Raw genomic sequence first — 17,500 nt, 5'->3', positions numbered from 1 at the left:
AAAAAAAAAAAAAATACACTTACACCATTCAAATCGCTAGAGACAAAGACTCCACCCAGCAGAGTCTTTCAATTTCAGTCAATATCTGCAAAAGCAATGCTTCCATTAGCCAAAAGCAGCCACTCAATATTAGTAACATACTTGTACTTTCTGGGGGTACAAATGCCCCTTAGAATTCTTAACATTATAGTAGAATCCTCTCATGACTCAAACAAAGATTTGCTTTAACCATAGCAACTGGGTAATACAACTTGCATTTTCTTCCTGGTCGTCTTAATTCCTTCATGATTCTGCAAAAACAGTATACAAGTACACTTTCAGACACAATGTGTGTGTCCCGTTGCAATCCAAAATTATTATCTGCAGGGAATATCCACATAGCTGTGAAAATGGCAGATTGCCTCCCTCTGTCATATAGTCGCCCAAATAGGGGTTGTCAATATACCATAAAACATTCAATTACATAACACTCACTTCAGTAAAGGTTTTAATATTTTACCCAATGTGCCCTTGCTTGTGTCCTTAAGTTTTAAAGATTTATCCACCATATTTGTATCATTTGGTACAGTGTCAGACTTGATTGTGGAGCTGTTAACAGAACCTGTTGTCCTTACATTAACTTTCACACTATTAATTCTTTTGGGTGTAACCACGCTGCCATTATCCTTTGGATTTGTATCCTTAGTCATTTGCTCAACCTTTCCCTTAGACTGCCGGAGGGAACTAGATCTAGTAAAATTTGTGGGTTTTGCTGGTGGTGATGGTGGAGCATCCTTTGCACGCCGAGAGGAAGATGCTATAGTGTTCCTTGCAAAGCTTGGGGTTGATGTTGAAGTTTTGACACTAGCAGCAGGTGGAGTTTTGGTAGGTTCTGAACTGTTTACAACTTTGCTATTTGTGCGACATATTTTTGTCTCATCTAACTTTGATTTAGGAACATTTCTAACTGGCTTTGCTGCTGGCTTTTTGAAAGAATTTCTGAGTTGAGGCTGGTCTCTCTGAAAACGAGAACTATTTGATATGAAACTATCTCCTCTTTGCAGCTGTGGTTCCTCTGTAGGCGTGTTGGGCTTAGAGGAACTTTTAGGCAAGTTTTCATTTTTTGCTCTAATTGATTGGCGGTTTGTTGGTTTTATTTCATTGACACTTGTATCTCGGACAGAGCTTCTTCGTTCTGTACGCTTTATACTGCTTCGTGTGGTGGACTTGGAAATGGGGACAACTTTTCTCATAGTCTCATGCTCTGAATCATTCAGCATACGTACAGGTTTTGTTGTGGCAGGATTACTAGGACGACTATTATAAGTCTTTGTGGAGCTAGGGGTTCTCTCTCTTAATGAGGAACTTCTTTTAAAAAGATCTTTTCCTTTTACACTATTTTCCTTGGAATAATTGGTCTTTTTAGTATCATCAACTTTACAACCAGATTGACCATAATCAAATGACTTTGGGCTTAGATACAAGGGCCGATTACCATCTAAAGACTCTTTTTTGCTGATTTTTTGGTCTTCTGTCTCACATTCTACATTTTGTCCCTCAGAGCAGTTCAATGCTAATGAGCTATCAGTACTTCCTGCGACATAAAACAATGATTTGTGCCCTTCTCTATCAAAATTACTTGAATTTACAGATGTGTTAGCATTGACACTTTTAGGAGCTGCTATTATATCACTGCCATGTTTTGAGCGTTTTGGGTCAGTGATGATGTCTTTGGTGTTATTGCTGGGTAAGAATGTATTGTCATCATCAGCACTGCTTAATGAACTGATGCTCAAATCTTCTGAAGGTTCAGTTGAACATTGGTCTTCTAAATTTTCATTCACAGAATCTTGCAAATCAAATTGTTTTAATTGCTTAACTAATTCATGTTCTTCCACACTTATTGCCAGGGGACTTAGAGGAGGAGGCTTTGTGTGAGGATTATCATCTCTAGGCTGGTAAACATGTGGTCTGTTATTGTTGCGGTCTGTGTCTTCCAATTTGCAATTCATGTTAGTAATGGCAGTATTTGCATCCTGGTCATCTTCTAAACTACTTATAAGCACTGTTGGTAATGGATGCAGGCTGTTGAAGGCTTCATTTTTATTAAAGTGCAATTTAAGTTTATTTGGATCTTTTTTCTCTTTGGGATCCATCCAAGCTACTGATGGTCGTGGCTGGCGTGAGTTAGCTCTGGGTAGACTGTTAAATTTGCTGGTTTCATCACCTTCTGGAGCTTCCAAGTACATTTGAAGTTCTCGTTCTGCTGTGACTCCTAAGGAGAGGCGGGAACGCCTTGAACTACTATTCCTACTTAAAGGACTTTGTGGTCTTTGCTGAAGGAAAGGTAAGAAGTCTTCAAGTCCATTTTTTGCCAGTAATTCCACATCATTTTCACTACTACTCCTTCCAAATCCTCCATTGTCCCCAGCTACCCAGGAATGCCGTTTTTGTTCTAGTTCCTTCAATCGCTTCTGTTGCCGAAGATGTTGTACTTCTCTCTCCTTGTTCTCCTTAAAAGTATTAAGATAAAAAGGAAAATTAGAAATCTACACTGGTTTGTGTTACTAAAGACATGTTTGCCAGAAATTCACAATATTTAAAGTGACGGTAAACTTGAACTAATTAAATGCTATATTTGTAATCTTTACCATTAAAAAAAGTATATGTCTACTTTTTTTTTAATCCATTGTGAAAGGGTTAAATAAGTTGATATAGTAATGCTTCTATTGCAATGTTATGCCTGCCCACTTGGATGAACTCTTTTTATTTTTTAATTACAATTCCAGTCAACATCCAATCAACATGTGTGTCATTTGACAATCTTTAAAGGAATACTGAACCCAAATTTCTTTCTTTCATGATTCAAAAAGAGCATGCAATTTTAAGCAACTTTCTAATTTACTCCTATTATCAATATTTCTTCATTTTCTTGCTATCTTTATTTGTAAAAGCAGGAATGTAAGCTTACGAACCGGACCATTTTTGGTTCAGACCCTGGATAGCGCTTGCTGATTGGTGAATACCATTTAGCCACCAATCAGCAAGTACAACCTAGGTGCTGAACTAAAGATGGGCCAGCTCGTAAGCTTACATTCCTGCTTTTTTAAAAAAAGATTCCAAGAGTACGGAGAAAAATTAAAAGTAGGAGTAAATTAAAAAGTTGCTTAAAATTGCATGCTCTATCTGAATCATGAAAGAAAAAAATGTGGGTTCAGTATCCCTTTAAGTCCAGTCCTTTTAAAGCCCTTAGAAAGCCTAAGTAGAGAGTGGATTTGACTGCTCTATATATCACAGCCCAGTCAAAAGAGGAACAAACAATACCAATAAGGATTATAAATCTTTTATTACATTATAAATATATACACACAGACTTAAAAAAATAAAAAAATGTGGTTTTACTAATATATTTTTCATTGCAACATTCATTATAGTCTGAAATTTACCTTCACTTTAAGAGTATGACAAGAATATAAAAAGCTAAATGTATAACTGCTAATTCATATTTGTGTTCTTTTTCTTAATTTTTAAATACCGTGAACATGTACAACATTCATTAAATTGTACCTTACCTTCACAGCTTTATTAAACTTGTCACAGAAATCTCTGAATATCTGGAAGCATTCATCAAGTTTCATGGTTTCTTTATCTTCACAGAAGAAATCAATAAGCATGTGTCCCTCTTTTTCTAGGTCGGATCTTTGCCTCTCCAGCTCTTTCAGCTCTTTCACAGCAACCTATAATACAGAAAGCATGAACCCTTAGTAAACATGTCAGACACAAAAATACAGGGTGTCTGCAAATATAAATGTGAAAAGGTTTAGAATTCTTACAACAAACATATGAATTTATATATATATACAATGTCTATACAAGATATATGTAGACACATGCAAAACAAAACAAAAGAGATGCATTCAAAATTGATATGTATTAGAAAAGAAATAACTTCAACAGGGACGGCGACAAAGGATTAACAGGCAGCACCAATAGAGTAAAAGTAAAATCCAAAGTCTTTATTGAATCTTGTTAAAATCCAAACACACACCATAGTAAATTCTACCCTAGCACACAGGAATAGAAAAGAAATAAGCAACTAAAAATTATAATTTAATTAAGCACAAAGCAAAATGAAATATATATATATATATATATATATATATATATATATATATATATATATATATATATATACACACACACACACATACATATATATACACACACACATATACATATATATACACACACACATATACATATATATACTCACACACACATACATATACATATATATATATATATATATATACACACACACACACATACATACACACACACGCACACACATATATATATATACATACATACACACACACACGTGTAGTATTGACATTATAGTTTATTTTTAACAATATTTATTTCTCCACAATCACAGTATTCGGACACCCTTGATGACTAAAATAAAATAGCTTTAGATATAATAGGTTTGGCACGATAGGTATGGGGATATGGAAAAAGTAGATGGTCAAATAAAAAGGACAAAAAGGTATAAAAAGAAAATGCCCTAATGTGTCCATTATATTATTACACTATTGCTTGTATATCACTATTTGTTTAACCCCTACAAATAGCTCCAGGAGCAGCAATGCATAACTGGAACGTAGCTCGTGTGAGCCAATGACAAGAGACATTAGTGTTTACCCCTGAATCAGTAGCTAGCTTACAGTAGTACATTACTGCTCCTAAGGACAAAATTTATCAAAGTGAGAATAAGAAAATTCTCATGCTTTTCATTTAAAAAAAAAAAAAAAAAACTAACAAAATTATATCACAATGTTTATAAAAGGTTATGCGCCAATAAAGTAGCAACATTTCATATGTGCGAACAAACTGACTCATGACCATTCGCAAGTCTTTAATATATGTGAATAAGTTGTCTGGAAATGCCTAATTCTTGTATTAACTCACGTGATTAATTTATTCTGTTATAATAGGATAAAAACAATAAAACCATTTACAGGTGGCTAAAGTTAAAGGGACAGTAAACCTTAAAAATAATGTTATATAATTCTGCACATAGTGCAGAATTATATAACATTATGTTAGCCAAACATTTATAAAACATAATATACCCTATTAATTTTTTTTTTTTTAAAACGTTGTTTTACAGACCCGCTCTCTGTACTCTGCTGATCGGGTCTGTTATATTTACTCAGCGCATCGGGCCAGCTGTATAGTCACAGCCCGGCCCGACCGCGCCATAAGACTAAGTGCAGCTCGCTCCTGCTCTGTCAGACAGCAGGAGCGAGCTGCACTTAGTGCTATGGCGCCGTCGGGCCGGGCTGTGACCCGCTCAGCAGAGTACAGAGAGCGGGTCTGTAAAACAACGGGGTTTTTTTTTTTTAATTAATAGGGTATATTATGTTTTATAAATGTTTGGCTAATATAATGTTATATAATTCTGCACTATGTGCAGAATTATATAACATTATTTTTAAAGTTTACTGACACTTTAAGATTGATAAAGTAAAAAACTATATTTACGCAAGAAAACTAGATCAGCCATTCGCTTGACATGGCAAAAAGAATTTGTCCCAAAAAATGTCTCTAGAATTTTGATAAATACTGGCGACATTTTTTACTTCAAACATTGCGATCTATTGCGGAAATAATCGCGAGCTTAAAGGGCCTTAATACCCAAATGTTTAAACACTTGAAAGTGATGCAGCATAGCTGTAAAAAGCGGACTAGAAAAACAGAATTTATGCTTACCTGATAAATTACTTTCTCCAACGGTGTGTCCGGTCCACGGCGTCATCCTTACTTGTGGGATATTCTCTTCCCCAACAGGAAATGGCAAAGAGTCCCAGCAAAGCTGGCCATATAGTCCCTCCTAGGCTCCGCCCACCCCAGTCATTCGACCGACGGACAGGAGGAAATATATATAGGAGAAACCATATGGTACCGTGGTGACTGTAGTTAGAGAAAATAATTCATCAGACCTGATTAAAAAACCAGGGCGGGCCGTGGACCGGACACACCGTTGGAGAAAGTAATTTATCAGGTAAGCATAAATTCTGTTTTCTCCAACATTGGTGTGTCCGGTCCACGGCGTCATCCTTACTTGTGGGAACCAATACCAAAGCTTTAGGACACGGATGAAGGGAGGGAGCAAATCAGGTTACCTAAACGGAAGGCACCACAGCTTGCAAAACCTTTCTCCCAAAAATAGCCTCCGAAGAAGCAAAAGTATCAAATTTGTAAAATTTGGCAAAAGTGTGCAGTGAAGACCAAGTCGCTGCCTTACATATCTGGTCAACAGAAGCCTCGTTCTTGAAGGCCCATGTGGAAGCCACAGCCCTAGTGGAGTGAGCTGTGATTCTTTCAGGAGGCTACCGTCCGGCAGTCTCATAAGCCAATCGGATGATGCTTTTAAGCCAAAAGGAAAGAGAGGTAGAAGTCGCTTTTTGACCTCTCCTTTTACCAGAATAGACAACAAACAAAGAAGATGTTTGTCTGAAATCTTTTGTAGCCTCTAAATAGAATTTTAGAGCACGGACTACGTCCAAATTGTGTAACAAACGTTCCTTCTTTGAAACTGGATTCGGACATAAAGAAGGTACAACTATCTCCTGGTTAATATTCTTGTTAGAAACAACCTTCGAAAGAAAACCAGGCTTAGTACGCAAAACCACCTTATCTGCATGGAACACCAGATAGGGCGGAGAACACTGCAGAGCAGATAACTCTGAAACTCTTCTAGCAGAAGAAATAGCAACCAAAAACAAAACTTTCCAAGATAGTAACTTAATATCTATGGAATGTAAAGGTTCAAACGGAACCCCTTGAAGAACTGAAAGAACTAGATTTAGACTCCAGGGGGGAGTCAAAGGTCTGTAAACAGGCTTGATCCTAACCAGAGCCTGAACAAATGCTTGAACATCTGGCACAGCTGCCAGTCTTTTGTGTAGTAAGACAGATAAAGCAGAGATCTGTCCCTTTAGAGAACTTGCAGATAATCCTTTCTCCAAACCTTCTTGTAGAAAGGAGAGAATCTTAGGAATTTTTATCTTATCCCATGGGAATCCTTTGGATTCACACCAACAGATATATTTTTTCCATATTTTATGGTAAATCTTTCTAGTTACCGGTTTTCTGGCCTGAACCAGAGTATCTATCACAGAATCTGAAAACCCACGCTTCGATAGAATCAAGCGTTCAATCTCCAAGCCGTCAGCTGGAGGGAGACCAGATTTGGATGTTCGAATGGACCCTGAACAAGAAGGTCCTGTCTCAAAGGTAGCTTCCATGGTGGAGCCGATGACATATTCACCAGGTCTGCATACCAAGTCCTGCGTGGCCACGCAGGAGCTATCAAGCTCACCGAGGCCCTCTCCTGATTGATCCTGGCTACCAGCCTGGGAATGAGAGGAAACGGTGGAAATACATAAGCTAGGTTGAAGGTCCAAGGTGCTACTAGTGCATCTACTAGAGTCGCCTTGGGATCCCTGGATCTGGACCCGTAGCAAGGAACCTTGAAGTTCTGACGAGACGCCATCAGATCCATGTCTGGAATGCCCCATAATTGAGTTATTTGGGCAAAGATCTCCGGATGGAGTTCCCACTCCCCCGGATGGAATGTCTGACGACTCAGAAAATCCGCCTCCCAGTTTTCTACACCTGGGATGTGGATCGCAGACGGGTGGCAGGAGTGATCCTCCGCCCATTGAATTATCTTGGTCACTTCTTTCATCGCCAGGGAACTCCTTGTACCCCCCTGATGATTGATATACGCAACGGTCGTCATGTTGTCTGATTGGAACCTTATGAATCTGGCCTTTGCTAGTTGAGGCCAAGCCCTGAGAGCATTGAATATCGCTCTCAGTTCCAGAATGTTTATCGGGAGAAGAGACTCTTCCCGAGACCATAGACCCTGAGCTTTTAGGGATTCCCAGACCGGGCCCAGCCCACTAGACTGGCGTCGGTCGTGACAATGACCCACTCTGGTCTGCGGAAGCTCATTCCCTGGGACAGATGGTCCAGGGTCAGCCACCAACGGAGTGAATCTCTGGTCTTCTGATCTACTTGAATCATTGGAGACAAGTCTGTATAGTCCCCATTCCACTGTTTGAGCATGCACAGTTGTAATGGTCTTAGATGAATTCGTGCAAAAGGAACTATGTCCATTGCTGCAACCATCAACCCTACTACTTCCATGCACTGCGCTATGGAAGGACGAGGAACAGAATGAAGCACTTGACAAGAGCTTAGAAGTTTTGATTTTCTGACCTCTGTCAGAAAAATCCTAATTTCTAAGGAATCTATTATTGTTCCCAAGAAGGGAACTCTTGTCGACGGAGACAGAGAACTTTTTTCTATGTTCACCTTCCATCCGTGTGATCTGAGAAAGGCTAGAACTATGTCTGTATGAGCCTTTGCTTTTGACAGGGACGACGCTTGTATTAGAATGTCGTCCAAGTAAGGTACTACTGCAATGCCCCTCTGTCTTAGAACCGCTAGAAGGGACCCTAGCACCTTTGTGAAAATCCTTGGAGCAGTGGCTAACCCGAATGGGAGGGCCACAAACTGGTAATGCTTGTCCAGAAAAGCGAACCTTAGGAACTGATGATGTTCTTTGTGGATAGGAATATGTAGGTACGCATCCATTAGATCCACGGTAGTCATAAATTGACTTTCCTGGATAGTGGGTAGAATCGTTCGAATGGTTTCCATCTTGAACGATGGTACCCTGAGAAATTTGTTTAGGATCTTCAAATCCAAAATTGGTCTGAAAGTTCCCTCTTTTTTGGGAACTACGAACAGATTGGAATAAAATCCCATTCCTTGTTCCTTTATTGGAACTGGGTGTATCACTCCCATCTTTAACAGGTCTTCTACACAAAGTAAGAATGCCTGTCTCTTTATTTGGTTTGAGGATAAGTGAGACATGTGGAACCTTCCCCTTGGGGGTAGTTCCTTGAATTCCAGGAGATAACCTTGAGAAACTATTTCTAGCGCCCAGGGATCCTGAACATCTCTTGCCCAAGCCTGAGCAAAGAGAGAGAGTCTGCCCCCCACTAGATCCGGTCCCGGATCGGGGGCTACTCCTTCATGCTGTTTTGTTAGCAGCGGCAGGCTTCTTGGCCTGCTTACCCTTGTTCCAGCCTTGCATCGGTTTCCAGGCTGGTTTGGGTTGTGAGGCATTACCCTCTTGCTTAGAGGATGCAGAATTAGAGGCCGGTCCGTTCCTGAAATTGCGAAAGGGACGAAAATTAGACTTATTTTTAGCCTTGAAAGACCTATCTTGTGGAAGGGCGTGGCCCTTTCCCCCAGTGATGTCTGAAATAATCTCTTTCAATTCTGGTCCAAATAGAGTTTTACCTTTGAAAGGGATGTTAAGCAATTTTGTCTTGGATGACACATCCGCTGACCAAGACTTTAGCCAAAGCGCTCTGCGCGCCACGATAGCAAACCCTGAATTTTTCGCCGCTAATCTAGCTAATTGCAAAGCGGCATCTAAAATAAAAGAGTTAGCCAATTTAAGTGCGTGAACTCTGTCCATAACCTCCTCATATGGAGTCTCTCTACTGAGCGACTTTTCTAGTTCCTCGAACCAGAACCACGCTGCTGTAGTGACAGGAACAATGCACGAAATTGGTTGTAGAAGGTAACCTTGCTGTACAAAAATCTTTTTAAGCAAACCTTCCAATTTTTTATCCATAGGATCTTTGAAAACACAACTATCTTCGATAGGAATAGTAGTGCGTTTGTTTAGAGTAGAAACTGCCCCCTCGACCTTAGGGACTGTCTGCCAGAAGTCCTTTCTGGGGTCGACCATAGGAAATAATTTCTTAAATATAGGGGGGGGAACAAAAGGTATGCCGGGCTTTTCCCACTCCTTATTTACTATGTCCGCCACCCGCTTGGGTATAGGAAAAGCGTCGGGGTGCACCGGAACCTCTAGGAACTTGTCCATCTTGCATAATTTCTCTGGAATGACCAAGTTGTCACAATCATCCAGAGTAGATAACACCTCCTTAAGCAGTGCGCGGAGATGTTCTAATTTAAATTTAAATGTCACAATATCAGGTTTAGCTTGTTGAGAAATCTTTCCTGAATCTGAGATTTCTCCATCTGACAAAACCTCCCTCATGGCCCCTTCAGATTGGTGTGAGAGTATGACAGAACAATTATCATCAGCGCCCTCCTGCTCTTCAGTGTTTAAAACAGAGCAATCGCGCTTTCTCTGATAAGTAGGCATTTTGGATAAAATATTTGCTATGGAGTTATCCATTACAGCCGTTAATTGTTGCATGGTAATAAGCATTGGCGCACTAGATGTACTAGGGGCCTCCTGCATGGGCAAAACTGGTGTAGACACAGTAGGAGATGATGTAGTATCATGTTTACTCCCCTCATCTGAGGAATTATCTTGGGCAATTTCATTATCTGTGGCAGTACTGTCCTTACTTTGTTTGGACGCTATGGCACAATTATCACATAAATTTAAATGGGGAGACACATTGGCTTTCATACATATAGAACATAGCTTATCTGAAGGTACAGACATGTTAAACAGGCTTAAACTTGTCAACAAAGCACAAAAAACGTTTTAAAACAAAACCGTTACTGTCTCTTTAAATTTTAAACAGAAAACACTTTATTACTGAATATGTGAAAAAGTATGAAGGAATTGTTCAAAAATTACCACAAATTTCACCACAGTGTCTTAAAGCATTAATAGCATTGAACACCAAATTTCAGAGCTTTAACCCTTAAAATAACGGAACCGGAGCCGTTTATAAATTTAACCCCTATACAGTCCCAGCTATAGTCTTTGCTGAGACCCAACCAAGCCCAGAGGGGAATACGATACCAATTGACGCCTTCTAGAAGCTTTTCCAGCAATTTTTAGATCCTCACACATGCATCTGCATGCCCTGCTCTCAAAAAACAACTGCGCAGTAATGGCGCGAAAATGAGGCTCAGTCTATAACTAGGAAGGCCCCCTGACTGGAAAAGGTGTCTAACACAGTGCCTGCCGTTTAATAAACGTTCCCCAAGTTTATAAATGCAAATTGTCAACATAAATATGAATAAAATGCCCAAATAAAGCAATCGATTTAGCCCATAAAAATGTCTACCAGTTTTTTAGCCCATATTAAGCCCTTTATTCTGTTTGTTTGACTAAGAAAATGGCTTACCGGTCCCCATGAGGGGAAATGACAGCCTTCCAGCATTACATGGTCTTGTTAGAAATATGGCTAGTCATACCTTAAGCAGAAAAGTCTGCTGTTTCCCCCAACTGAAGTTACTTCATCTCAACAGTCCTATGTGGAAACAGCAATCGATTTTAGTTACTGTCTGCTAAAATCATCTTCCTCTCACAAACAGAAATCTTCATCCTTTTCTGTTTCAGAGTAAATAGTACATACCAGCACTATTTTAAAATAACAAACACTTGATAGAAGAATAAAAACTACATTTAAACACCAAAAAACTCTTAACCATCTCCGTGGAGATGTTGCCTGTGCAACGGCAAAGAGAATGACTGGGGTGGGCGGAGCCTAGGAGGGACTATATGGCCAGCTTTGCTGGGACTCTTTGCCATTTCCTGTTGGGGAAGAGAATATCCCACAAGTAAGGATGACGCCGTGGACCGGACACACCAATGTTGGAGAAATATCCCCTAACATCTCTATGTAAAAAAGAAAGATATTTTACCTCAAAAGTTCTTCAGTAGCCACATCCCATTGGAAAGGATTTCTAAGCAGCATATTAGTATGTCTGTCCTGGGACAGCTGAAAGGATGAGCCTCGTGCACTGAGTATAACTTTGTACACAGAACTTACTCTGTTGAACTGAGGAAATTGTGAGGTAAAATATATTCCTTTTTTACATAGAGATGCTCAGGTGATATTTTCCTATCAGCTTTTTACATTTATACTGCATCAGTTTCAAGTGATTTAGCATATGAGTATTATGTCCCTTTAATCAATTTTGCCCTATGCCTACCTTGGTAAGGTTTTCAAAAAAAGATACCAAAATAACAAAGTAAATTTGATAATGGAAGTTAACTGAAAAGGGTCTTAAAATGGTATAATCTACCTGAATCATAGAACTTTAATTTTAACTTTAATGCCCTTTTAAATTTATGGGGTCTTTCAGGTGGTATTACAAATCCCCATAATGCACCTTTCACAACAATATCTTACTCTTTCACACTGGATTGGAAAATACTGCATACAAAATAAATGGTTTAAAACTCTTACTTTATTAGCAAAATCTGCATTTTTTGCAATACAGGGAAAAAGCCTTTATAAAAACCTTGCATCTCCTCCACTAAGGCTAAATAGTGACAGATATAAACTAGCTACTACAGTGATTAAACAATATGTACAATGTAGCAGGGTTAGGCTTGTGAAACATGGAGTATGCATTTCCAATGCTCATGTGATATGTTAAAAGAGACATATTGGTGAAAACTGAAAATGTGCATGGTTTCAATTTTGAATAGAAACATTTTTGTAATATATTTTTAGCTGGTCCTGTTCCTTTAAAGTCTTTATGACAATGTAGCAGTAGAACTGCTGTGGCAATAGTACGTTTGTGATATCAGAGGATGATCCAGACCTACCAGAATGGTACAGACCTACCATCGCTGCACACAGGATTTGGAAAGAGAACATTATATGGAATGTGAGACATCATGACAATACCTGAAGAAAATTCTCCATTTGCTGCAAGAGTTCAGGATCCTGCCTGACGTGGTCTTTGACAGATTTCGTTTTTGTTGTCAAGGACTTTAATTCTGCATCAATGTTATCCACGGATAATCTGAAGAGAGAAATAACATTTAACCCATATAGATCAGCAGCTGTACTACAACATGTAATGTTGGACTGGACATCAGAACGCCTGTACAGTAAATATAACCATCCCTGCTTAGCAAAGGCAAACAGACGATAAGGAGGGAGTAAGCAACACGTTAACTCACTATAGACTGGTTGTATATGTTTGGTTACTAATTGCTTTAAAAGACCAACAACAAATTACATATTAATATCAACACTGCAACACGCATATCTCCACTCTTGTAAACGAAGAGTAAAGACACATTTTTGTACTTTGTTTGTTTAAAGTGATATGAAACCCAAATATTTTCTTTTGTGATTCAGAAAAAAAAAGAAAAAAAGTTTCCAATTTACTTATATTATCAAATTTGAATTCTAACCATGGTATTCTTTGTTAAAGAGATGCCTATGTAGGTGTCTGGAGCACTAAATGGCAGGAAATAGTGCTGCCATCTAGTGTTCTTGCAAATGGGTGAGGGGAGAAAGAGAGAAAAAAGAAGAGAGAGAAAGAGAGAAAAAAGAAGAGAGAGAAAAAGAGAGAGAAAAAAGAAGAGAGAGAAAGAGAGAGAAAAAGAGAGAGAAAAAAGAAGAGAGAGAAAGAGAGAAAAAAGAAGAGAGAGCGAAAGAGAGAAAAAAGAAGAGAGAGCGAAAGAGAGAAAAAAGAAGAGAGAGAAAAGAGAGAAAAAAGAAGAGAGAAAAGAGAGAAAAAAGAAGAGAGAGAAAGAGAGAAAAAAGAAGAGAGAGAAAGAGAGAAAAAAGAAGAGAGAGAAAGAGAGAAAAAAGAAGAGAGAGAAAGAGAGAAAAAAGGAGAGAGAAAGAGAGAAAAAAGAAGAGAGAGAAAGAGAGAAAAAAGAAGAAAGAAAAAGAAAAAGAGAAAGAGAGAGAGAGAGAGAGAGAGAGAGAGAGAGAGAGAGAGAGAGAGAGAGAGAGAGAGAGAGAGAGAGAGAGAGAGAGAGACTGAAATAGGGACATAGTACTCAAAATGTTTCTGTCATGCATATGAAAGTTTAGCATTTACACACGTTAAAAATATTTTTATTTTTGCCTGAAAAAAATTCTGGAGTTTAAATTCGCAATCAAACATAAAATGCAGGGTAATTCCATACGTCTTAGTGGAAATTCCATAAGTTTCATTTTACATTAAAAGGCTGAAAGTCAAAATTAAACTTCTATGATTTAGACATTTCTCCTCATTTTAAGACCTTCCATTTTCTTGTTGAAAAGCATTTGTACATATGCTCAGCAGCAACAATGCTAGCTAGTGATTGGAGCTTACACATATTTCCCACTTGTCATTGGCTCACCAGATGTGTTTGCCAGTACTGCATTTTGTGCTGTAGAGGTGAGTTAACCATGTGTTTATTTCTAGGGTGTAAACACAAACAGCATTGCCCAGTTGCTTCAGATAACTAACATTTTTCACTTTTATTATGTCTCTTTAAAGGGACATGAAAAACACATTTTTTTCTTTCATGACTCATAGACCCAATTTAAAAAAAAGTTTCCAATTTACTTCTATTAACAAATTTGCGTCGTTTTCATGTTATTTTTTGTGGAACAGATCTCTAGATGGGAAGCGTGCATATAAGTCTGGAGAATTACATGACAGGAAATAGTGTTGCCATCTAGTGCTCTTGCTATTGTATAACACGGTTGAAAAAACAGCTGCCCTATAGTGCTACAGACAGGTGCACACTCCTGAGCTTACCATCCTGCTTTTTAACAAAAGATAACAAGATAATGAAGACAATTTGATAATGGAAGTAAATTGAAAAGTGGTATAAAATGGTATGTCCGATCTGAATCATGAAAGAAAAAAAATGGGGTTTTATGTCCCTTTCAGCAGGAGGTGAAACCAGGAATTCTCAACATACATTAAAGGGACATTAAACACTAAATACAAGCTAGATAGAATGATGCATTCAAAGAAAAGATTAGTCCATGACTAACATGTAGATGTATTTTTTAACGTTTCAGGAGTTGTTTAAAAAGTGACAAAATAAGTGTAAAGTTTTAGTGTCTATAAAACACTGGGAGCTGCCATGTTGTAACTTGTGTTACCTTCTCTGCTGTGGCCAATTAGGGACAGTTATAAATAAGTCACTAGAGCAGCCAATGGTTGTGCTGGATTTAACAGTGTTCTGCACTTCCATTTCTAACAGGAACTGAAAAGCTCACAATTTCAGAATGGAATTACAGGCAAAGAGGACAAAATAAATAATGAAAGTATATTGCAGAGCTGTTTTATATATACAATTTATCATTTTATATTACCATCTCAAAGTGTTTAATGTCCCTTTAAAAAGGACCATGAAATAAAAGTAGAATTGCATAATCAACCAGCACATAAGACAATGCAACAGCACTTAGGGCTAGATTTATCAAAGCTGAGGCGTACAGGGGCGCATATACGCGTTTCATGTCCCTTTAAGAGTTTTTATTGATTACCATTAGAAAAATTACAACCATAACAGAGGGACTGATTTTTAATCCTACATGGGAGATCTCTCTGTCTGGCAATTATGGTATCTCCTACTCCCAAATTGCACCAAGTTTGTGTATCTATTATTTACAAATTATAAATATTTGATAATCCATGTTTAACACAGAACATTTGTTTAAAATATGGCTCATTTTGATCAACCTAAAAAGATTAAAATCATTAAAATAAACAAAAAACATAATATAGATATGAATATAAAGATAAGATACGGAATGAAATCAATTTTATATTAATAACATATTTGAGCACCCCAAAAGGAAAACTAGAATGTTTAAGATTTCTAAAGACTACAGCATCCCAGCCAAAACACGTGACAATCTGAGGACATTACCCAGTAGCCATAAAATGAGTCATTGAGCTGAAAAAAAAACTCACCTGGCAGCTTCATTAACATGTTGCAGCTTTTCGGAGAACGTCAAGAGAGTTGCATCTTTCTTTTGGGCTTCCTGTTGTAAAATAGAAAAAAAAATAAAAAAAGTCTACTATTTATATTAAAAAAAAATTGCAACTTCATTAAAAAATCATGACAAGGATTACAAAAATAAGAAACCCTGTGTAAAATTTAAATAAAAAATCATAACCTTCTACTGATAGAAAATAAAAACTTCTAATAAAAAATAATGATAATATAAATATCAATCACTTTCTTAAAATACCTCTACTATATTTGTGTGTATAAGAAAATAAAAAGTCTAAAATACATTCTGCTACTTATATGCCAAAATGAATCAGGATAACTCAAACATACACCATGGGTGGTAACAAAAAAAATCTCTTCATTGATGTGGAGCAACTTCCCTTCAAAGGCAAATTTACTGAATAGGAAGTGTTAGGTGTAAAAACTTGTACTTTCAAAAAGAACTACTAAAGCTGTAAAAAAGACTTGAAGATTGCGGAAATTAAACCTCCTGCGTGGGAACTGAAATAACCAAATCTCAGGGAGATACCACTAAGGGATGAAACGTTAAAATGAAATGGCTGCACTTCTAGAGATTTAATGACTGGGGAAAAAGAAGTCAGCACTGCATAAAACTGCACACACAAAAAAATTGATGTGTATCTGCTCTGATGTATTATTATAGGAATTAGAAATTGTCTCCATGAATTTATATATTAACTAATAAACAACGTCTGCATTACATTTCAACATTTATATTTTATTCCAACAAAATCTGCCGGGAGATTTGTTAAAAAAAATAATAATAAGATCATTACTATGTTTATCCATAAAAAAATGTAACCCTTTTGGTGGACTGATTCAGTATTGTTACATCCATAGCATTTACAACATACAGCTTCCTTTAGACATAGTCAATATGGATGTTTTGTCCTCCCTATCTGAGGTAAGCAACTTTGGGAAGTGTTTTTTTAAAAAAAAAAAAAAAAAAAAAAAATCAGAATACCAGAATAAGAGGTTATGATTGGTACAAGATTCAGTAGCCATTTTAAGCCTTTATTATTATTTTTTTAAATGCTCTGTATATGTACATACACACAGATATATATATATATATATATATATATATATATATATATATACACACACACACACATATACATATATACACATATATACATACACACATATATACACACACATATACATACACACATATACACACCCACATACATATATACACATATACATATACACACATATACATACATATATACACATATACATATACACACATATATACATACATATATACACACACACATATATACACATATACATACATATATACACATATACATACATACACATATACATACACACACATACATATATACACAGAGATACATATATACACACACATACATATATACACATATACAAACACATACATATATACACATATACATACACATATACATACATACACATATACATACAGAGATACATATATACACATATACATATGCACACACACATACATATATACACATATACAAACACACATACATATATACACATATACAAACACACACATACATATATACACATATACATACACATTGAGACGCAGGTAAAATGTGCATAAAAAACATTAATTTTAAGACTTACATACACAAAAAAGAATCACCTTTCACTTTGCTAAGTTTTTCTTGTGCAATTTTTAACATAAGTGAGGATCCTAAAGTAAATCATTTATTGCAA

The 17,500-nt window shown here is 37.1% G+C and overlaps 1 protein-coding gene across 1 annotated transcript in view; it reads right to left on the bottom strand.

The window, feature by feature from the left end:
• Positions 1 to 17,500, bottom strand: part of FHDC1 (FH2 domain containing 1) — a 75,639-nt gene that overhangs the window by 421 nt on the left and 57,718 nt on the right. The window contains exons 9-12 of the mRNA XM_053703749.1: positions 15,715 to 15,785; positions 12,702 to 12,819; positions 3,552 to 3,716; positions 1 to 2,492 (exon numbers count right to left, since the gene is read on the bottom strand). The exon at positions 1 to 2,492 is cut by the window's left edge and continues 421 nt beyond it. Coding sequence (XP_053559724.1) covers positions 471 to 2,492; positions 3,552 to 3,716; positions 12,702 to 12,819; positions 15,715 to 15,785 — 2,376 coding nt within the window. The 3' untranslated portion in view covers positions 1 to 470. The remainder of the gene's footprint in view (positions 2,493 to 3,551; positions 3,717 to 12,701; positions 12,820 to 15,714; positions 15,786 to 17,500) is intronic.

Source organism: Bombina bombina, chromosome 2, assembly GCF_027579735.1.
Source record: "Bombina bombina isolate aBomBom1 chromosome 2, aBomBom1.pri, whole genome shotgun sequence".
NCBI lineage: Eukaryota > Metazoa > Chordata > Amphibia > Anura > Bombinatoridae > Bombina > Bombina bombina.
This window is presented reverse-complemented; position numbering and strand designations above follow the sequence as displayed.